Source organism: Triturus cristatus, chromosome 6 (genome assembly GCF_964204655.1).
Source record: "Triturus cristatus chromosome 6, aTriCri1.1, whole genome shotgun sequence".
Classification (NCBI taxonomy): Eukaryota; Metazoa; Chordata; class Amphibia; order Caudata; family Salamandridae; genus Triturus; species Triturus cristatus.
The window spans coordinates 58,449,470-58,464,561 of NC_140589.1; the positions used below are offsets into that span (position 1 = coordinate 58,449,470).

Genomic DNA, 15,092 nt, shown 5'->3' on the forward strand with positions numbered 1-15,092 from the left:
GGAGGTGGGAGGCGACTTGCTGGGGCGAGCCCGCCCTCAACAGCCAGTCGTCGAGATAGGGAAAGACTGGAACCCCTGATCTGCGCAGATGAACTGCGACCACCGCCATCACTTTCGTGAACACCCGAGGGGCAGTGGTGAGGCTGAAGTGGAGCACAGTAAACTGAAAATGCTCCTGGCCCACTGTGAACAGCAGGTAACGCCGGTGGGCCGGCAGGACGGGGATGTGAAAATAAGCGTCCTGCAAGTCCAACGCTACCATCCAGTCTCCTGGATCCAGGGCAGCCAGAACCTGAGCCAACGTCAACATTTTGAACCGTTCCTTCCGGAGGAAGGCATTGACGTTCCGGAGGTCCAAGATAAGGCGTAGGCCCCCTTTGCCCTTCTTGGGAACCAGAAAGTAGTGGGAATAACAACCACGGCCTACTTCTGGACCAGGAATGCGCTCGACGGCCCCTTTGGCCAAGAGGGCCGCAACTTCCTCCAGTAGAATATTCAAGTGATCCCCCGACATGCGGTGGCACTGCGGTGGCATGGCTGGAGGGGTCGTCTCGAAGGGGAGGGAATAGCCTCTTGGACGATTTGCAGCACCCACCTGTCCGAAGTGATGGAACGCCAGTGGAGCAGGTGATGGCGAACTCTGCCCCCCACTGGCGTGGAATGGGCCTGAAAGCACACACTAGGAAGGCTTTGAGGCGGATGCTGCTGGGGTGGATGTGGATGGACCGGCACGTTGTCCCCCTGTACCGCCTCGGCGTAATCCACGTCCGTGACCGCATGGAGGATGGGTCTGTGGCCTGTGGCTAGCTGGATGTGAGGGGGTGCCCCTTCCTTGGCCACAAAAGGGGCAAAAAGCGGAAGTTTGCGGGCGCGGGCCAAGAGACCCAAGGACTTGGCCGTGGCCCTGGAGTCCTTAAAGCGCTCCAGCGCACTGTCCGCTTTGTCGCCAAAGAGGCGATCGCCATCAAAGGGCATGTCCATGAGGGTGCTCTGGACATCCCCGGAAAAAGACATGGACTGCAACCAGGCATGACGACGAAGCGCCACCGTGGACGACATTGCCCAGCCAAGCGAGTCCGTCATGTCCAAACCACATCGGATGGCATACCGCGCTGCGTCCTGCCCGTCGGCAAGAGCCTGGGCGAGCCGTGTCCGGGCCTCCTCCGGACACAGGGGCAGCACGTCCTCCACCGTTTCCCACAGAGAGTGGGAGTAACGGTCCAAGAGACAAGCGGTGTTAATAGACCGCAGCCCCAAACTGCTCCAGTCTCTTGGATTCCCGATCCGGGGGAGCGGATGGGAAGGAGGTCTGGGAAGTAGAGGCCTGGATAACCAGGCTCTCAGGGGTGGGGTGTTGGGACAGAAAACTGGGGTCGCCCGGAGCAGGGCGGTGACGTCGAGCCACGTTCCGATCCACAGGAGGTACGGTGGAGGGCTTGGACCAGGTGCCCTTGAGAACGTTCATCAGTGCTTCGCTAAACGGCAGTAGAGGCTCCGAGGAGCTTGCTGACAGTTGGAGCACTTCAGTGAGGAGGTTAGTCCTCACGGCCACAGTAGGGAGCTCCAGTCCGAGGGCTTCGGCCGCCTTACGCAACGCCACAGAAAAGGTAGCACCTTCCTCCAAAGCCACGGTCGGAGGAGAGATGAAGCCAGTGTCAGGGGAGGTATTAAGTCCACTGGCATCCCCAGCTCATCTGCCCAGTCCTGTGATAACTGGCCCTGGTGGGCTAGAGGGTCCTCAGACCCCTCCCAGTCGCCACCGTTATCCGATTCCTGATAAAGAGGGGGAATAACCGGAGCCGGACGGAAGATGAATTGGTCATCCATCGGCATCAGATGCAGCACCGGATGGCGCTGCACCGATGCCGGGCCTGGACCGGGAACCGGGGAATGGCGTTGGCGGAGGAGGCGTCGTGAGGTCGACCGACATCGACTGAGATCCAGGCCTGGATCCCACGGGGACCTGCGGCGTCGGGACCGAAGTCGACGACGACGCCGGAGCTGCCTCATGGCCGAGAGGAAGGCACTGATCTCCGCCGGAGTTGCGTCAGTCCCAGGGACCGGTGGGTATGGGGACGGACACGGCTCCTGCGGCTCCAGCGGAGCCGCGGGGGTGGTCCCACCCAGTTCCTCGACAGAGTCGCGCGACCGGCGAGGGGAGTCCGAAGAGCGATGTCGTCTCTTGGACTTCTTACCATGCTTCGACTTACCCAAAGACTTGGAACCCGACGAGCGGTGATGGTGGCTGCGGCTCCGCGACCGGTCCTTCGACCTCCTCCTGGACCGGGACCGTGAACGGCGCGGAGCCGAGTGCCGGAGCTCGAGAAGCTTGCGGGACCGCTCCCGCCTATCCTTCGAGGTCAAGGCTTGGCAGTCGAGGCATGACTCCGCATCGTGGTCGGCCCCAAGGCAGTAAAGGCAGCGCCGATGGTGGTCCGTTACCGACATCAGTCGGTGACAGGAGTCACAGGCTTTAAGCCCAGGCATCCCACCGGCACCAGTTCGAGTCGACGAGTAGACAAAAGAGTCCAAAAAGTTTTAGTCAAAAAGTGACTAAAGAGGTAAGCTCTTCCCGGATCGGCTCTGTCTGTTGCGGAAAAAAGAAGAACTGACGTCAGGGCACGAGGGCGGCATCTAAGTACTCCGACGACGTCATTCCGGCGCATGATGCCGACGACGGACGCGGAGCCGCAGACGACGTCTAGCGACGCGCAAGGGGTATTGCTGACAAAAAATCTTTCCCGGATCCAGCCTGACGCCTGGGGATATTCTAAGGTGAGGAATCTAACTAACGTGTTTCTTTCAGATTCAGATTGCTCTCCACCCTCCGCCACTGCTAATCTGCTACAGTGTCTCTGGAGATCATGATGGAACTCTGAAGGTTTCTGTCATGTTGGAGCCACTGCCTCCAGATGACCCACTGGAGGATGCTCATGTCAGTGTGCATGAGTAACCAACCGAATGAAGAAAGTTAGAAGACCTCGGAGGCATAAAACCACCAGGACGGGGACTTGCCCTCCAATCTAAAACATCGTAATCATAGCCTGATGTCCTGAACTCTACGTGGAGGGGAAAAGCTTCCCTCATTGTGGTGTTCAGTACTGGCCCCATGGAAGAATGTGCTGTGAGGGCAACAGGTAAGTTTGGGGGTTGTAGATGATGAGGGCACCAGGTAAGATTGGAGGGTTTAGATGGATAAAACCCAGTTCGAACAGCAAAGAAGCGGTGACCTGCAGGTGGTCCAATAGCATCTCTGGATAGCTGCCCTAAAGGAGTCAGTCGTCCAAGTAAGGGAAAACAGGAATTTCCAATAATGTGATACGGGTCGCTGCAACTGCCATAACCTTTGTGAAAGCTCATGGGGCAGTAGTGAGGCCCAATGGGATGAATGCAAACTGGAAGTGGGCAGATCCTACTGTGAAGAGAACATACTTTCTGTGTGACTACAGAATCAGGATATAAAAATATGCCTCCTGAAGGTCATCAGAGACCATCCAGTATTCCGCTTCCAGTGCAAGTAACACCTGAACCAGGCAGAGCATTTTGAACTTTTATTTTTTGAGGAACCAGTTCAGAAGCCAGAGGTCAAGGATCAAACGACGATCGCTGAGTTTCTTTGGAGCCAAGAAGTACCTGAAATAGCAACCCTGGCCCCATTCCTGCTCTGACACCATCTCCACCAATACTTTATGCAGTAAATCCTCCATCCCCTGCTGAAGGATCTGAAAGTGGTTTGATGAAATGGTGAAAAAAGAGGGAGTAAGGGCTGGGGGACCTGAACAAACAGTAGGGCATACCGCCTTATACAATCTGTAACACTCATTGGTCTAAGGTTATGGCCCTCGAGGTCGGTAGAAAGGAGGATACACACCTTCCAACTGGCTCTTTGTGCTCTGAAAATAGGGGCCATGGGCTGCTTCCTTGCGGTGGCTGGTGAGGAGGATGAGGAAGAGAGGGGTAAAAAGGGGCAGGACACGTCTCCTTCCCTTGCCAGAGCCTCTGTATTGTTTGTACAGTGGGTTCGTCTGCTACTGTGCTATTTTCTGCCGTCAAACAAGAAGCTCAATGAAAAGCCACATCATTTTCGAAATGATTGTTAGTCTCTGCGCTGTGTTTTGACACCCAATGATCTTGCAGTCACATTACTCTCTTTGAACCGTTCAAGGGTGGGCTCAGCCTTGACTCTGAAGAGTCATGAGCGATCGAAAGGATGGCCCATAACAGTCAACAGGACATCCTGAGAGAAGCCTGAGTCTCTAAGCCAAGCATGGTAGTGTAGAAATGTAGATGGCCCTTGGCTCGGTTTACCAAGTCCGCTGTCTCCGTCCAGATTGAATAACTTGCTTTGCCGCTGCTAGTCTATTCTTAGCCAGCTCTGAGAAGTGGGACTGAGGGTGCTCCAGCAAGTTAGCTAGAGCTAATAGAGCCACACTTCAAAGGACAAGGATTTTAGGGCCAAGCTATCCAAATAGAAGGTCTTTTGGCAAACGTTTTCATTTTTAGGCATGTGCTGTCTGGAAGACCTGCCGTAAGCACTTCACGGAGTGTAATCCTCCCTGCTGCTTACCATTGGATAACTCCTACATTGCTCTTCTTTGCTGCCTCCTTAGTTGTTCAGGCAGCCGATACCTAACTTCCGGTCAAAGCTCAGGAGCACCGGCCATGCACAGACTCCTTACACTTACTTTCTTCATGTGTTCTTTTACAGAACCTTTTTTTTAAAAGGTTACATGAGTTGCTGCTTCAGCCCTCCCACCACCTTCCGACACAAATGCAGCATTTCGAAACACAGCGTTTCAAAGGGATCCTTTAACTTAATTTGGCTGCAATGTGTTTCAACAAAAGCCATTGAATTTATGGTGATGGTATTTTGTGCATAGTTTACGGGCATTTCACTAATAACATGCAGGTTTTCACTCACCATCATTGGTTTGTGGGCTGCGCATGTTTTGAACTTATTTTTATGTTCATTTGTGCTTGCAGAGCCCCAGGCACAAAAACTGTAGTAGAGTGTCACTAACACTCCCTGGGCACAGGCACAAAACCTAGCAGCATGTCACTAAAACTAGACTGCTGGCACACTGTAGGAGTATTTCCTTGTACATTTACAGTATATACGTTTAAATTAAAAATACACTAATAAGTTGTGCACCTTATTAAAAAAACAGAATGTTATTTTAACCAGTAGTGTACAGCCCAGTAAAAAAATCATGCTATAAATAACTTTTTAAAACCAGGTTATTAAACAAGTGAGACAAACTGTGTGACTAATATCCATACAAATATTTTATGCGGCGCAATATGTATGCACCTCCCAATACCTAAAATATATTTAATTCTAATTGGTTGCAACCGCCCCTGACACACATGGTTTGGATCACTGACTTCTGTGTAGCACCGGCTAATGTTTCGTGATATATCGACAACATATTTGCATGTCACAAAAATGTCCATGGCACAGGCACAAAAACTAGCAGCGTGTCACTAAAACTGGACTGTTGGCACAGGGTCAAGACTGATTTGCATATGGCCATGTCTGAACTGGGGTGGTGTAGTGGGCAAAAGAACGATGGATTTAACCCAGATCTCTTGACTGGGGGAGAATGTATGCATTGTCAGCATTCCGTCCATCATTTGTTTGTTGTAACGCTTTTCGCCCTAAGTGGGATGGGTATTCCCAGACGTGGGACCCGTGCTCACTACGCCACTGGAGTCAAGCTATCCTGGCTGATGACGGCTGATAGCCAGAAACCGGTCCTAGGATGCTTGATTCCGGTCCAGGGAAGACATGGCTTGGCAGTTCGGGCTGGACTGTTCCCATGAGGCACAGGGTCAAGACTGATTTGCATATGGCCATGTCTGAACTGGGGTGGTGTAGTGGGCAAAAGAACGATGGATTTAACCCAGATCTCTTGACTGGGGGAGAATGTATGCATTGTCAGCATTCCGTCCATCATTTGTTTGTTGTAACGCTTTTCGCCCTAAGTGGGATGGGTATTCCCAGACGTGGGACCCGTGCTCACTACGCCACTGGAGTCAAGCTATCCTGGCTGATGACGGCTGATAGCCAGAAACCGGTCCTAGGATGCTTGATTCCGGTCCAGGGAAGACATGGCTTGGCAGTTCGGGCTGGACTGTTCCCATGAGGCACAGGGTCAAGACTGATTTGCATATGGCCATGTCTGAACTGGGGTGGTGTAGTGGGCAAAAGAACGATGGATTTAACCCAGATCTCTTGACTGGGGGAGAATGTATGCATTGTCAGCATTCCGTCCATCATTTGTTTGTTGTAATGCTTTTCGCCCTAAGTGGGATGGGTATTCCCAGACGTGGGACCCGTGCTCACTACGCCACTGGAGTCAAGCTATCCTGGCTGATGACGGCTGATAGCCAGAAACCGGTCCTAGGATGCTTGATTCCGGTCCAGGGAAGACATGGCTTGGCAGTTCGGGCTGGACTGTTCCCATGAGGCACAGGGTCAAGACTGATTTGCATATGGCCATGTCTGAACTGGGGTGGTGTAGTGGGCAAAAGAACGATGGATTTAACCCAGATCTCTTGACTGGGGGAGAATGTATGCATTGTCAGCATTCCGTCCATCATTTGTTTGTTGTAACGCTTTTCGCCCTAAGTGGGATGGGTATTCCCAGACGTGGGACCCGTGCTCACTACGCCACTGGAGTCAAGCTATCCTGGCTGATGACGGCTGATAGCCAGAAACCGGTCCTAGGATGCTTGATTCCGGTCCAGGGAAGACATGGCTTGGCAGTTCGGGCTGGACTGTTCCCATGAGGCACAGGGTCAAGACTGATTTGCATATGGCCATGTCTGAACTGGGGTGGTGTAGTGGGCAAAAGAACGATGGATTTAACCCAGATCTCTTGACTGGGGGAGAATGTATGCATTGTCAGCATTCCGTCCATCATTTGTTTGTTGTAACGCTTTTCGCCCTTATCCACCGGGGCCCCTGTGGCTGGCCGCGACCAAGTGCTCAGTAAGACATCAGTGAGGGCGTTGTTAAATGGCAGCAGGGGCTCCGACTAAGTGGAAGCCGTCTGGAGCACCTCAGTGAGGAGATTAGCCTTCAGGGCCACCGCAGGTAGATCAAGGTGGAGGACCTCAGCGGCCCGACGGAGCACCATCGTGTATGATGCGCCCTCCTCCATGGTAGGCGGAGGAGAGGCAAACCCCTGGTCAGAGGAGAGATCAAGGCCGCCGGCCTCCTCTAACTCGTCCGCCCAGTCATGCTCGGAGTCACACTGATGAGCAAGAGGGTCCTCGGACCCCTCCCAGTTGTCCTCCACCTCCGCTGTATGTGGGACAGGCTGCGGAGGCAGGGCAGGGACCGGGGGAAGGAACAAACTGCACCGGGAACGGCGCCGGACGGGGCCGAACTGGCGCCGTGTCCCAATGCGGATCCCAGTTAGAGACAAAAGTGTCCGAGAACCTGGGCAGGGGCGGAACAAATGGCACCCACTGTGGCACCGGAGGCGGAGCCGAGGGCGGTGCTGGAGCCAGCAGCACGGGACCTTGTGGCACCGTGGATGGAGCCAGCGGCGCAGGTTCCTGCGGTACCGGGGCCGGAGGTGCTGACAGCCTGACAGGTTCCTGACATAGGACTGCGAGGCTCAAAGGCGCACCGGCGGGGGCCCAAGGCCTAAACAGGCGGTCCATGGTAGCAAGAAATTCTTGCACCTGCGCGGGAGTCGCTGACGGATCCGGGTAAGGTGGGTAGGCCGCGGGACTCCCAGGCTCCGAAGGAGCCCCAGGGGTAGAACCCCTCGTCCGCATCCAGGGACCAACGGGGAGACGTCGGAGAGCGACAACGCTTCTTTGACTTCTTTTTGTGTCATTTCTTACCCGAATCCGAGGGCGAAGACTTGAAGACCGAGGAGCGATGAGGGTGGCCCCCCAAGCATTCTCTGGAGCGGCCCCTGGACTGTGAAAGGTGCGGGTACGAATGCCGGACCTCAAACAGCTTCCAGCGCCGCTCCCTCAAGGTCTTCGGGCCATGGCCAAACAGTCCATACGGGCGCGGGAGTAGTGGTAGCTCCCCAGGCAGTAGAGACAGACATCGTGGGGGGTCCGCCACCGACAAATTGCGACGGCAGGCCCCACAAGACTTAAACCCAGGCATCCCTACCTGCACCAGAGTAACCTCAAACTTACAGGAGACAAAAAGTCTCAAAAAGATGGTCACAAAGTGACTAAGGTACATGCTCTAACCGGATCTGCGCTTACTGGCGTGGAAAATGAAAGAACTGACGCAGCGCGCATGGGTGGCACCTCAGTAGTCTCCGTGACGTCATCTCGGCGCATACGACGCCAGCAATGGATGCGGAGCCGCACGACGCCACCTACTGACGCGCAGAGGTACTGCTAGCGAAAACTTTCCGGATCCAGTCTGATGCCTGGGGATATTCTAAGGTAAGGAATCTATCACTAACGTGTCTCTTTCAGATACCTGCTTTTAGAGCTTCAAAATTGTGATATAAATAACTTTTTTAAAGCAGGTTATTAAGCAAGTGAGCCAAACAGTGTGACTAATACCCATACAAATATTTTATGTGGCGCGATACGTATGCACCTCCCCACACCTATAATATACTTCATTCTAATTGGTTGCAGCCGCCACTGACACACATCAGTTGGATCACTGCCATCTGTACAGCACCTGCCAATGTTTTGTGATATATCGACGACATAATTCTGTCACTCAGCAGCCAAGCTGTGAATGTCAGACACTAACTTGTGCCACACAGGAATATGAATCCATTGCTTGTGAATTATTTCTAACTCATATTTGAATTAAATTTGTTAACGCATACAATGTCCATGAAGTCTACTATAGGGCGCTTACATTGGAAAAACTAGCATTGTACAGTAGGAAATGCTACAGGAGCACTGCTTGCACTTTGTGTTTTTTGCTGGTGTTATTCCTCTGCGCTCACACCTGGGAGGAACGGTTGCTGTAACACTCTTTTTTTTTTACTGTTACCAGGCACATTACCACCCTGATTATTGTTGGAGATTGACTTTAGTCAGGGGCAGTAGTACATCTATTAAAAGGATATAAATAAGTTGCAACCCTTGTACAGACAGCACAAAAGAATGGTCTTTACCTAAGTGGGTAGAACACATTTGAATGTATGACATTTCAACGCATACATTCTTTATGCATGGCTTTACAAGGTGGTTGTTACAACGACCGCGTTGTTACCAAGCGTGCCATTACATCGCAAGTCATATCAACGACTTGCTGTAGGTGGTGAGCTGGACTTAGGAAAAGTATTAATTACTATTCCTACTCCAGTTTGCGCAACAGCAGGGAAGGTGTTGGATTTAAAATCCAACACATTGCCTGGTGTTGCACGCCCCCTACAGCAAGTCGTTACTACGACTTGCGATGTAATGGCACGCATGGTAACAACATGGTTATTGTAACAATCGCATTGTAAAGCCATGCGTTGAGGAAACAGCGCTGTAAACGCTATTTCCCACACATTTGCTTTGTCATCAGCACAACTTAAGTTCTTTAAATCTCTATAACACAGCATGACACAACGTAACATAATGCAACATAACATGAAAAGATTACAAACAAGCTGGATGCACACCTTATGATCCATGCTCCTATATGGAAAATACATATTCTATATCATAAAAGGCTGCAAGAGTATTGCTTGCCCATCTCTCTTTTTGCTGATGTTTACATTACATGATTTCACCATGGTCAGAAAGGGTGTATCAAATTTTGTTTTGAACTATTGTCATGTACTTTGTGACTGAGCTCCACCAACAGCAATGATTAAACTCAGTTGAACTCAACAGGATTCATTGATAATTGACCTGTGCCTTATATTTAGTGACATTTTAGAAAACAAGTGCAACCTCTATGTCCTTGTGAACTGGGTAAGTACACTAGTACCAAAAAACAATGTTCACAAGGAACTCATTCATCAAGATCAGTACAGAATTCTGCAACTCTAGTAATTGCTTTGAGTAAATCATAAGTAGAAGTTATTCTATATATTCATAACTCTCTATCGAGTCCAAGTGTCATTCGCATTGTTATTTTCTTCATGCAGGTTAATTGAAAAAGCCCATATACTTGTTTATCATATCTACCTGACGTCAGCCGAAGTAGGTAATTTTATTATGCAACATTGGTCTGTATCACAAACATATTTCTTATATACAATTCCATAAATTATTTAGATATTATTAAACATTTAACGTATAGATGTGAGCCTCAGTGAAGTGACCATAACCTATTTCAGTGAGTATTATGTGACATAGTGAAAAAAAAGGGGGAACAAGTTACAAAAGGATGAGCCTGATACAATAGAGAAATAATAATAATGCGAATGACACTTGGACTCGATAGAGAGTTATGAATATATAGAATAACTTCTACTTATGATTTACTCAGAGCAATTACTAGAGTCGCAGAATTTTGTACTGATCTTGATGAATGAGTTCCTTGTGAACATTGTTTTTTGGTACTTATATTTAGTGACATCAGGCAAACACCAATAAGGCATGGGTTAGTCGAATGAGTGAAAAGGCTCAAGAACGCTTTATTGGTACCTGAAAAACAAATGGTTATGTAATAATGATCATTTTACAAATTAACTTTTACACACAGAATTACAGACACAAATGGATAGGTATAAATATGTCATGGGGTGGGCCCTCAATTATGCTTTAAGAGCAAAGCCTGGTACAAATTGCACAACCACAAATTAACCATACTGCTGGGTGGGGTAATTATCAGATGTGCAATTTTAGTACTATTCCGAGCATCGGACTCAGAATTGACGACAGCACTCGAATTGGTCATGTTCCTGCCTTACCAGAGAGAATTGTGCAACCCATTAAGAATTTGTACCCTCTCAGTATAGTTCCAAGCTGTCTACATAATTACTATCCTCAGAATTACATTGCACACCATGCCACATAACTCCAAAACAAAAACCCACTCCACACCACACAATTCCATGCCACCGAATTCCACAACTCACAATTCCAATCCAAACCATATAATTTCAGTACACAACATATATATACTCGATAATACATAGGTAAAACACATTGTCATTTACAGCCCCAATAGCTCAAACACAATCAAATGTGAGACCTATTGCATTTCTAATGCTTGTTTTCTTAGATTCCCTTTCTGAGAGAGTGGCAGGGAATGTGCTTGGTTATATCTTAGATGAACAGGAAACCTGAAACAAAAGGCTTTCTAGCAATGGGTGGGATGACAGAAAGGCTGCGATGCCCCATGCCAGTCTCTTCCTCCTCGCTATCACTTTGAGCACATCTGTAGAAATGTAGGTTTCTACCACACAGCACAAATGAGATGTAGTGGGAAGTGAAAGGATGGATGATCAAAAGGATGGATGGATGAGTGAAAAGATGGATGGCTGGATGGATACGTAAAAGGGTGGATGAGTGGAATAATGGATGGATAAGTGAAAAAGAGGGTGAATGGATAGAAGGATGTGTGAAAGCATGGAATGATGAGTCAGTGGATGGATGGATGATGGGTTAGTGGATGGATGGATTGATGGATAAGTGAAAGGGTAAATGGATGTATGGATGACAGGATGGATCGAAGAGTGGATGAATGAGTGAAAGGGTGGATGGATGAATGAGTGTAAGGGAAAATTGATGTAATGAGTAAAAGGGTGGATGGATAGATGGATGTAGTGAGAGGGTGGATGGATGGATGACTGAAAGGATTGATGAATGGATGACTGAAAGAGTGGATCGAGAGATGGATGAGTCAAAGGGTGAATGGATAGCTAGATAGAGAGATGGTTTGATGGATTTGTTTGGAGATGGATGAATAGGTTTAGATATGGATGGGCGGAAGGACGTTATGGTGAAATGTAGATGAAAGAATGAATAGATGACAGAATGAAAAGGTGAAATTGTGAATATCAGCAGGTGAATGGAAGGAAGAAAGAATGAATAGATAGATGGTTATATGGAAGAGACAAGAGAGTTCTTCGGGTGAGGGCTGTAATGACTTGCTTTGTTTGCTTGATGCTATAAGAGCTTTTATTTGAAGTGGGTGTATTTTAATTTTCTGGCTACCCCCTTGGTCATGCCCATTCATTTTTTATCTCTTTCAGAAACATCTACACACACCCGAAAAAAGGCACGCTGGTCCGCATTCATATTTGTTGAAAATGCAGACGTGGCACCGGTGGATGCACTTTTAGGAGAGACACCCCAGCCAAGAAGGCAGAAAACTCTGAAAATGGCAGATGAGCCTCTGTCGGGAGCACAGGGAAAAATGTTGGCCCCATAAATATTGTCAAAATGTATGTATGCAAGAACTGGTACACAAATGGCATTGTTTACATTTTCGTGCTGTACATTTTAAACTACTTTAGATGAAAATTGAAATCTTACTAGAATTTTTTCTCCTTCCCGCGATACGACCGAAATGATTCGGTCATATTCCTTGGCATGGAACTCTACCTCATTCACGTTATCAAACACTGCTGCAAGGTGAGGCTATAAAAAGAAGAATATGTTGAGTAACCCGACGTATGTGGAATGAAAGTCCAACTTAAATAAATTCATTTTATCACAAGTGCCCACAACGTTTGTTATGAGTCAGCGTTCATCACATAAATTCATTCAGACACTAAACACCTTGAAGAGTTTGATGGTCTTGTTTACATTCTCCCAATAAGGTTGCAGTGTCTCCCTGCAGATACGTGAGGGCTAATATCGGTGTGCAAAAAGCGAAATTTGTATTATTTCCTATTTGTTAAATTCTTCGGCAAAAGAAAAAAACATAGACTTATGACAAGACTTTTATGTATTTTTATGGCTGTGACTAACGACTGCCTAGAACCATAAACCAAAGCCGTGAAGGTGGACTTCAATTTTCCACAAGGAAGAGCTGCTCAGAGGCAGAATGAACGAGATATTTACATTCTGAGAGCTTGCACAACTACTCATCTTAATGCAGTAGTGGTTTAAGGTTTGTGGGGCATCTGGGATGGCACTGCAGGTGCCAGAAGTATGCCATCAGATTGGTATATGGGGTATGCTACTGTCATCCATACTGAGAATGTGTTGTACTGAAGGGAATAAACAGCCCTCATATTTGCTCAGCTCTCTTCTTGGTGTATTCACAAGACTCTGCTGATTGGCAGCATGGAGGACTGTAGCAGTGGCCAGACACTCCAAAGTGCAAATGTCAATTTGGCCGGCTGTCTTGCAAAGTCTAGCCTGACATGCACATTTTGAAACTCTCCAACTAGAGATTTGTTAGACAGCTGGGTGGAGAGCAAGAACAGGCCTCCAGAGCCCGAAGGAGCATCCAGCCACCCCACTCTATCCAATTCTGGCGCTTCTCTTAAGTTTGTTAAAAGTGTGAGAGCAGCGTCTGAACTGATTAGGGGAGTTAGCTTTTCGACTCGTTTTCAGAGCCAAAGAGAGCAGAAGAACACAGAGGAGGACGTGCAGCGCATGGATAAGTAATATTTAATTTAATTTTATTTATTTCAAATGTTAATGTAAGGCATGTCAGTGTAGTGATTTAGTTTGTGTTTAGGTTGCATGATGCTAGGCTTTTGGAGAGGTTGTAGGAGGCTGGCTTAGTTTATGGTGCACACTTAATTGAATCACCTTACACTAATCCAGACAACCCTTATGGTGATTTTAGTGGTCTTAGGCAACCATAGAAAGCTCACTAAGTGGTAGCTGCGAATGAATGAATGAAAAGTTTATTGTTTGATGAATTAAAACCTTACAATATATGTGCAGTAATTCTTAATTATAAAATCCAATTATAAAATCAGTTATAAAAACATTTGAGCATCAAGTTCATTATACTATATAAATGTTATGTACATCCTACATTACAATCTTTTAGTTTTTGGTTTTCTAACTTAATTTTCAGTCGCATTAAGAACTTTACAAAAGCTGAAGTTTAAATTATATTGTCAGTATGGAGTCATCTTATCAGAGCTTGTCTGCAACTCCTTATTCCACGTACATTAAAATGTCTCTTAAGAATGGATATTCTTTCAACTTTCAGTTCTGGACAAACACAAAGGAGGTGCATAATGTTCTCTTCACCAAGTTTACATAAGTTACAAGTCGTTGGTCCCTCTGTACTCAACCATGGCATTAGATGACATGTGCCCAGAAATACTCCGAAGCGAGCTTTTATAAATATTTGCTTGTAATTCACAGACCAAAGAATTTCGAGATACGGTTGCACTTTTACTTTGGAATAGCCATTCATTAGAGGCCACGCATGTTTTCTTTTTGAGAAGGTATCTTTATCCAATAGTAGCGATAAGTGCTCTGTTGTATAATTAATAACTTTTTTAAATGAGTTCAAGGTAATTGGCATTTCCCAGACCGAGTTTACTGAATATTCCTCTAATGATGAGGTAAGACCTTGACCTCGGTCACAGGCCTGCACTCTCCCCGACAGCTCCTGCGATCCCTTGCTCCCTCTGGGCCCCCTGCCTCGTGTGTTCGAGTCTGCTGTATGCTGCTGTTTTGAATCTTTGTTTTAGGTAACAGTTTTTGTGTTCTGTATTTTTCTCAAATCGCGGCTGCCTGCTTTTCTTCTGTTATTCCTGTGATTTTATTGACCCCTTTTTCATTCCCTGGCTTCTGGCCCCTCTTGCCGCCCACACCCCTCGCTTCCCGGCACTGTTCATCCGGCCCCTCCCCTCTCCCCGCGCCCGTTTTCCCGCCTCCCAGCTGAGCATCCCTCCCCTCCCCTACAATTGCAGACCACTGCACGGTCGCCCCTTTGGCGAGCCGCTGGCAAGCCTATGGCAAGCCCGTCTGCGCCCGTCCGCAACCCGTGCACGACCAGGGCCAGGACCCCTGGCTCTCCGAGGCCTCACCACTACGACTCAACTACCCTTCACGCACTCGACCCAGGAAGACACGACAACTGCGCAAAATCTTTGCCCAACAACACACACGGGCAGTTCTCGTGCAGACCCTGCCGCAAATCATTCACTATCGACAGAGCCCCCGCACCCACCAAAGGAACGCCCGACGCACACACCACCAAAACCCTTACCTGCATCCTGCTC

The 15,092-nt window shown here is 48.3% G+C and overlaps 1 protein-coding gene across 1 annotated transcript in view; it reads right to left on the reverse strand.

Moving 5' to 3' along the window:
• The window catches only part of DNAH8 (dynein axonemal heavy chain 8), a 13,985,216-nt gene that overhangs the window by 8,046,869 nt on the left and 5,923,255 nt on the right, over positions 1-15,092 (reverse strand). The window contains exon 40 of the mRNA XM_085610239.1: positions 12,427-12,531. Within this exon, the coding sequence (XP_085466365.1) occupies positions 12,427-12,531 (105 nt within the window). The remainder of the gene's footprint in view (positions 1-12,426; positions 12,532-15,092) is intronic.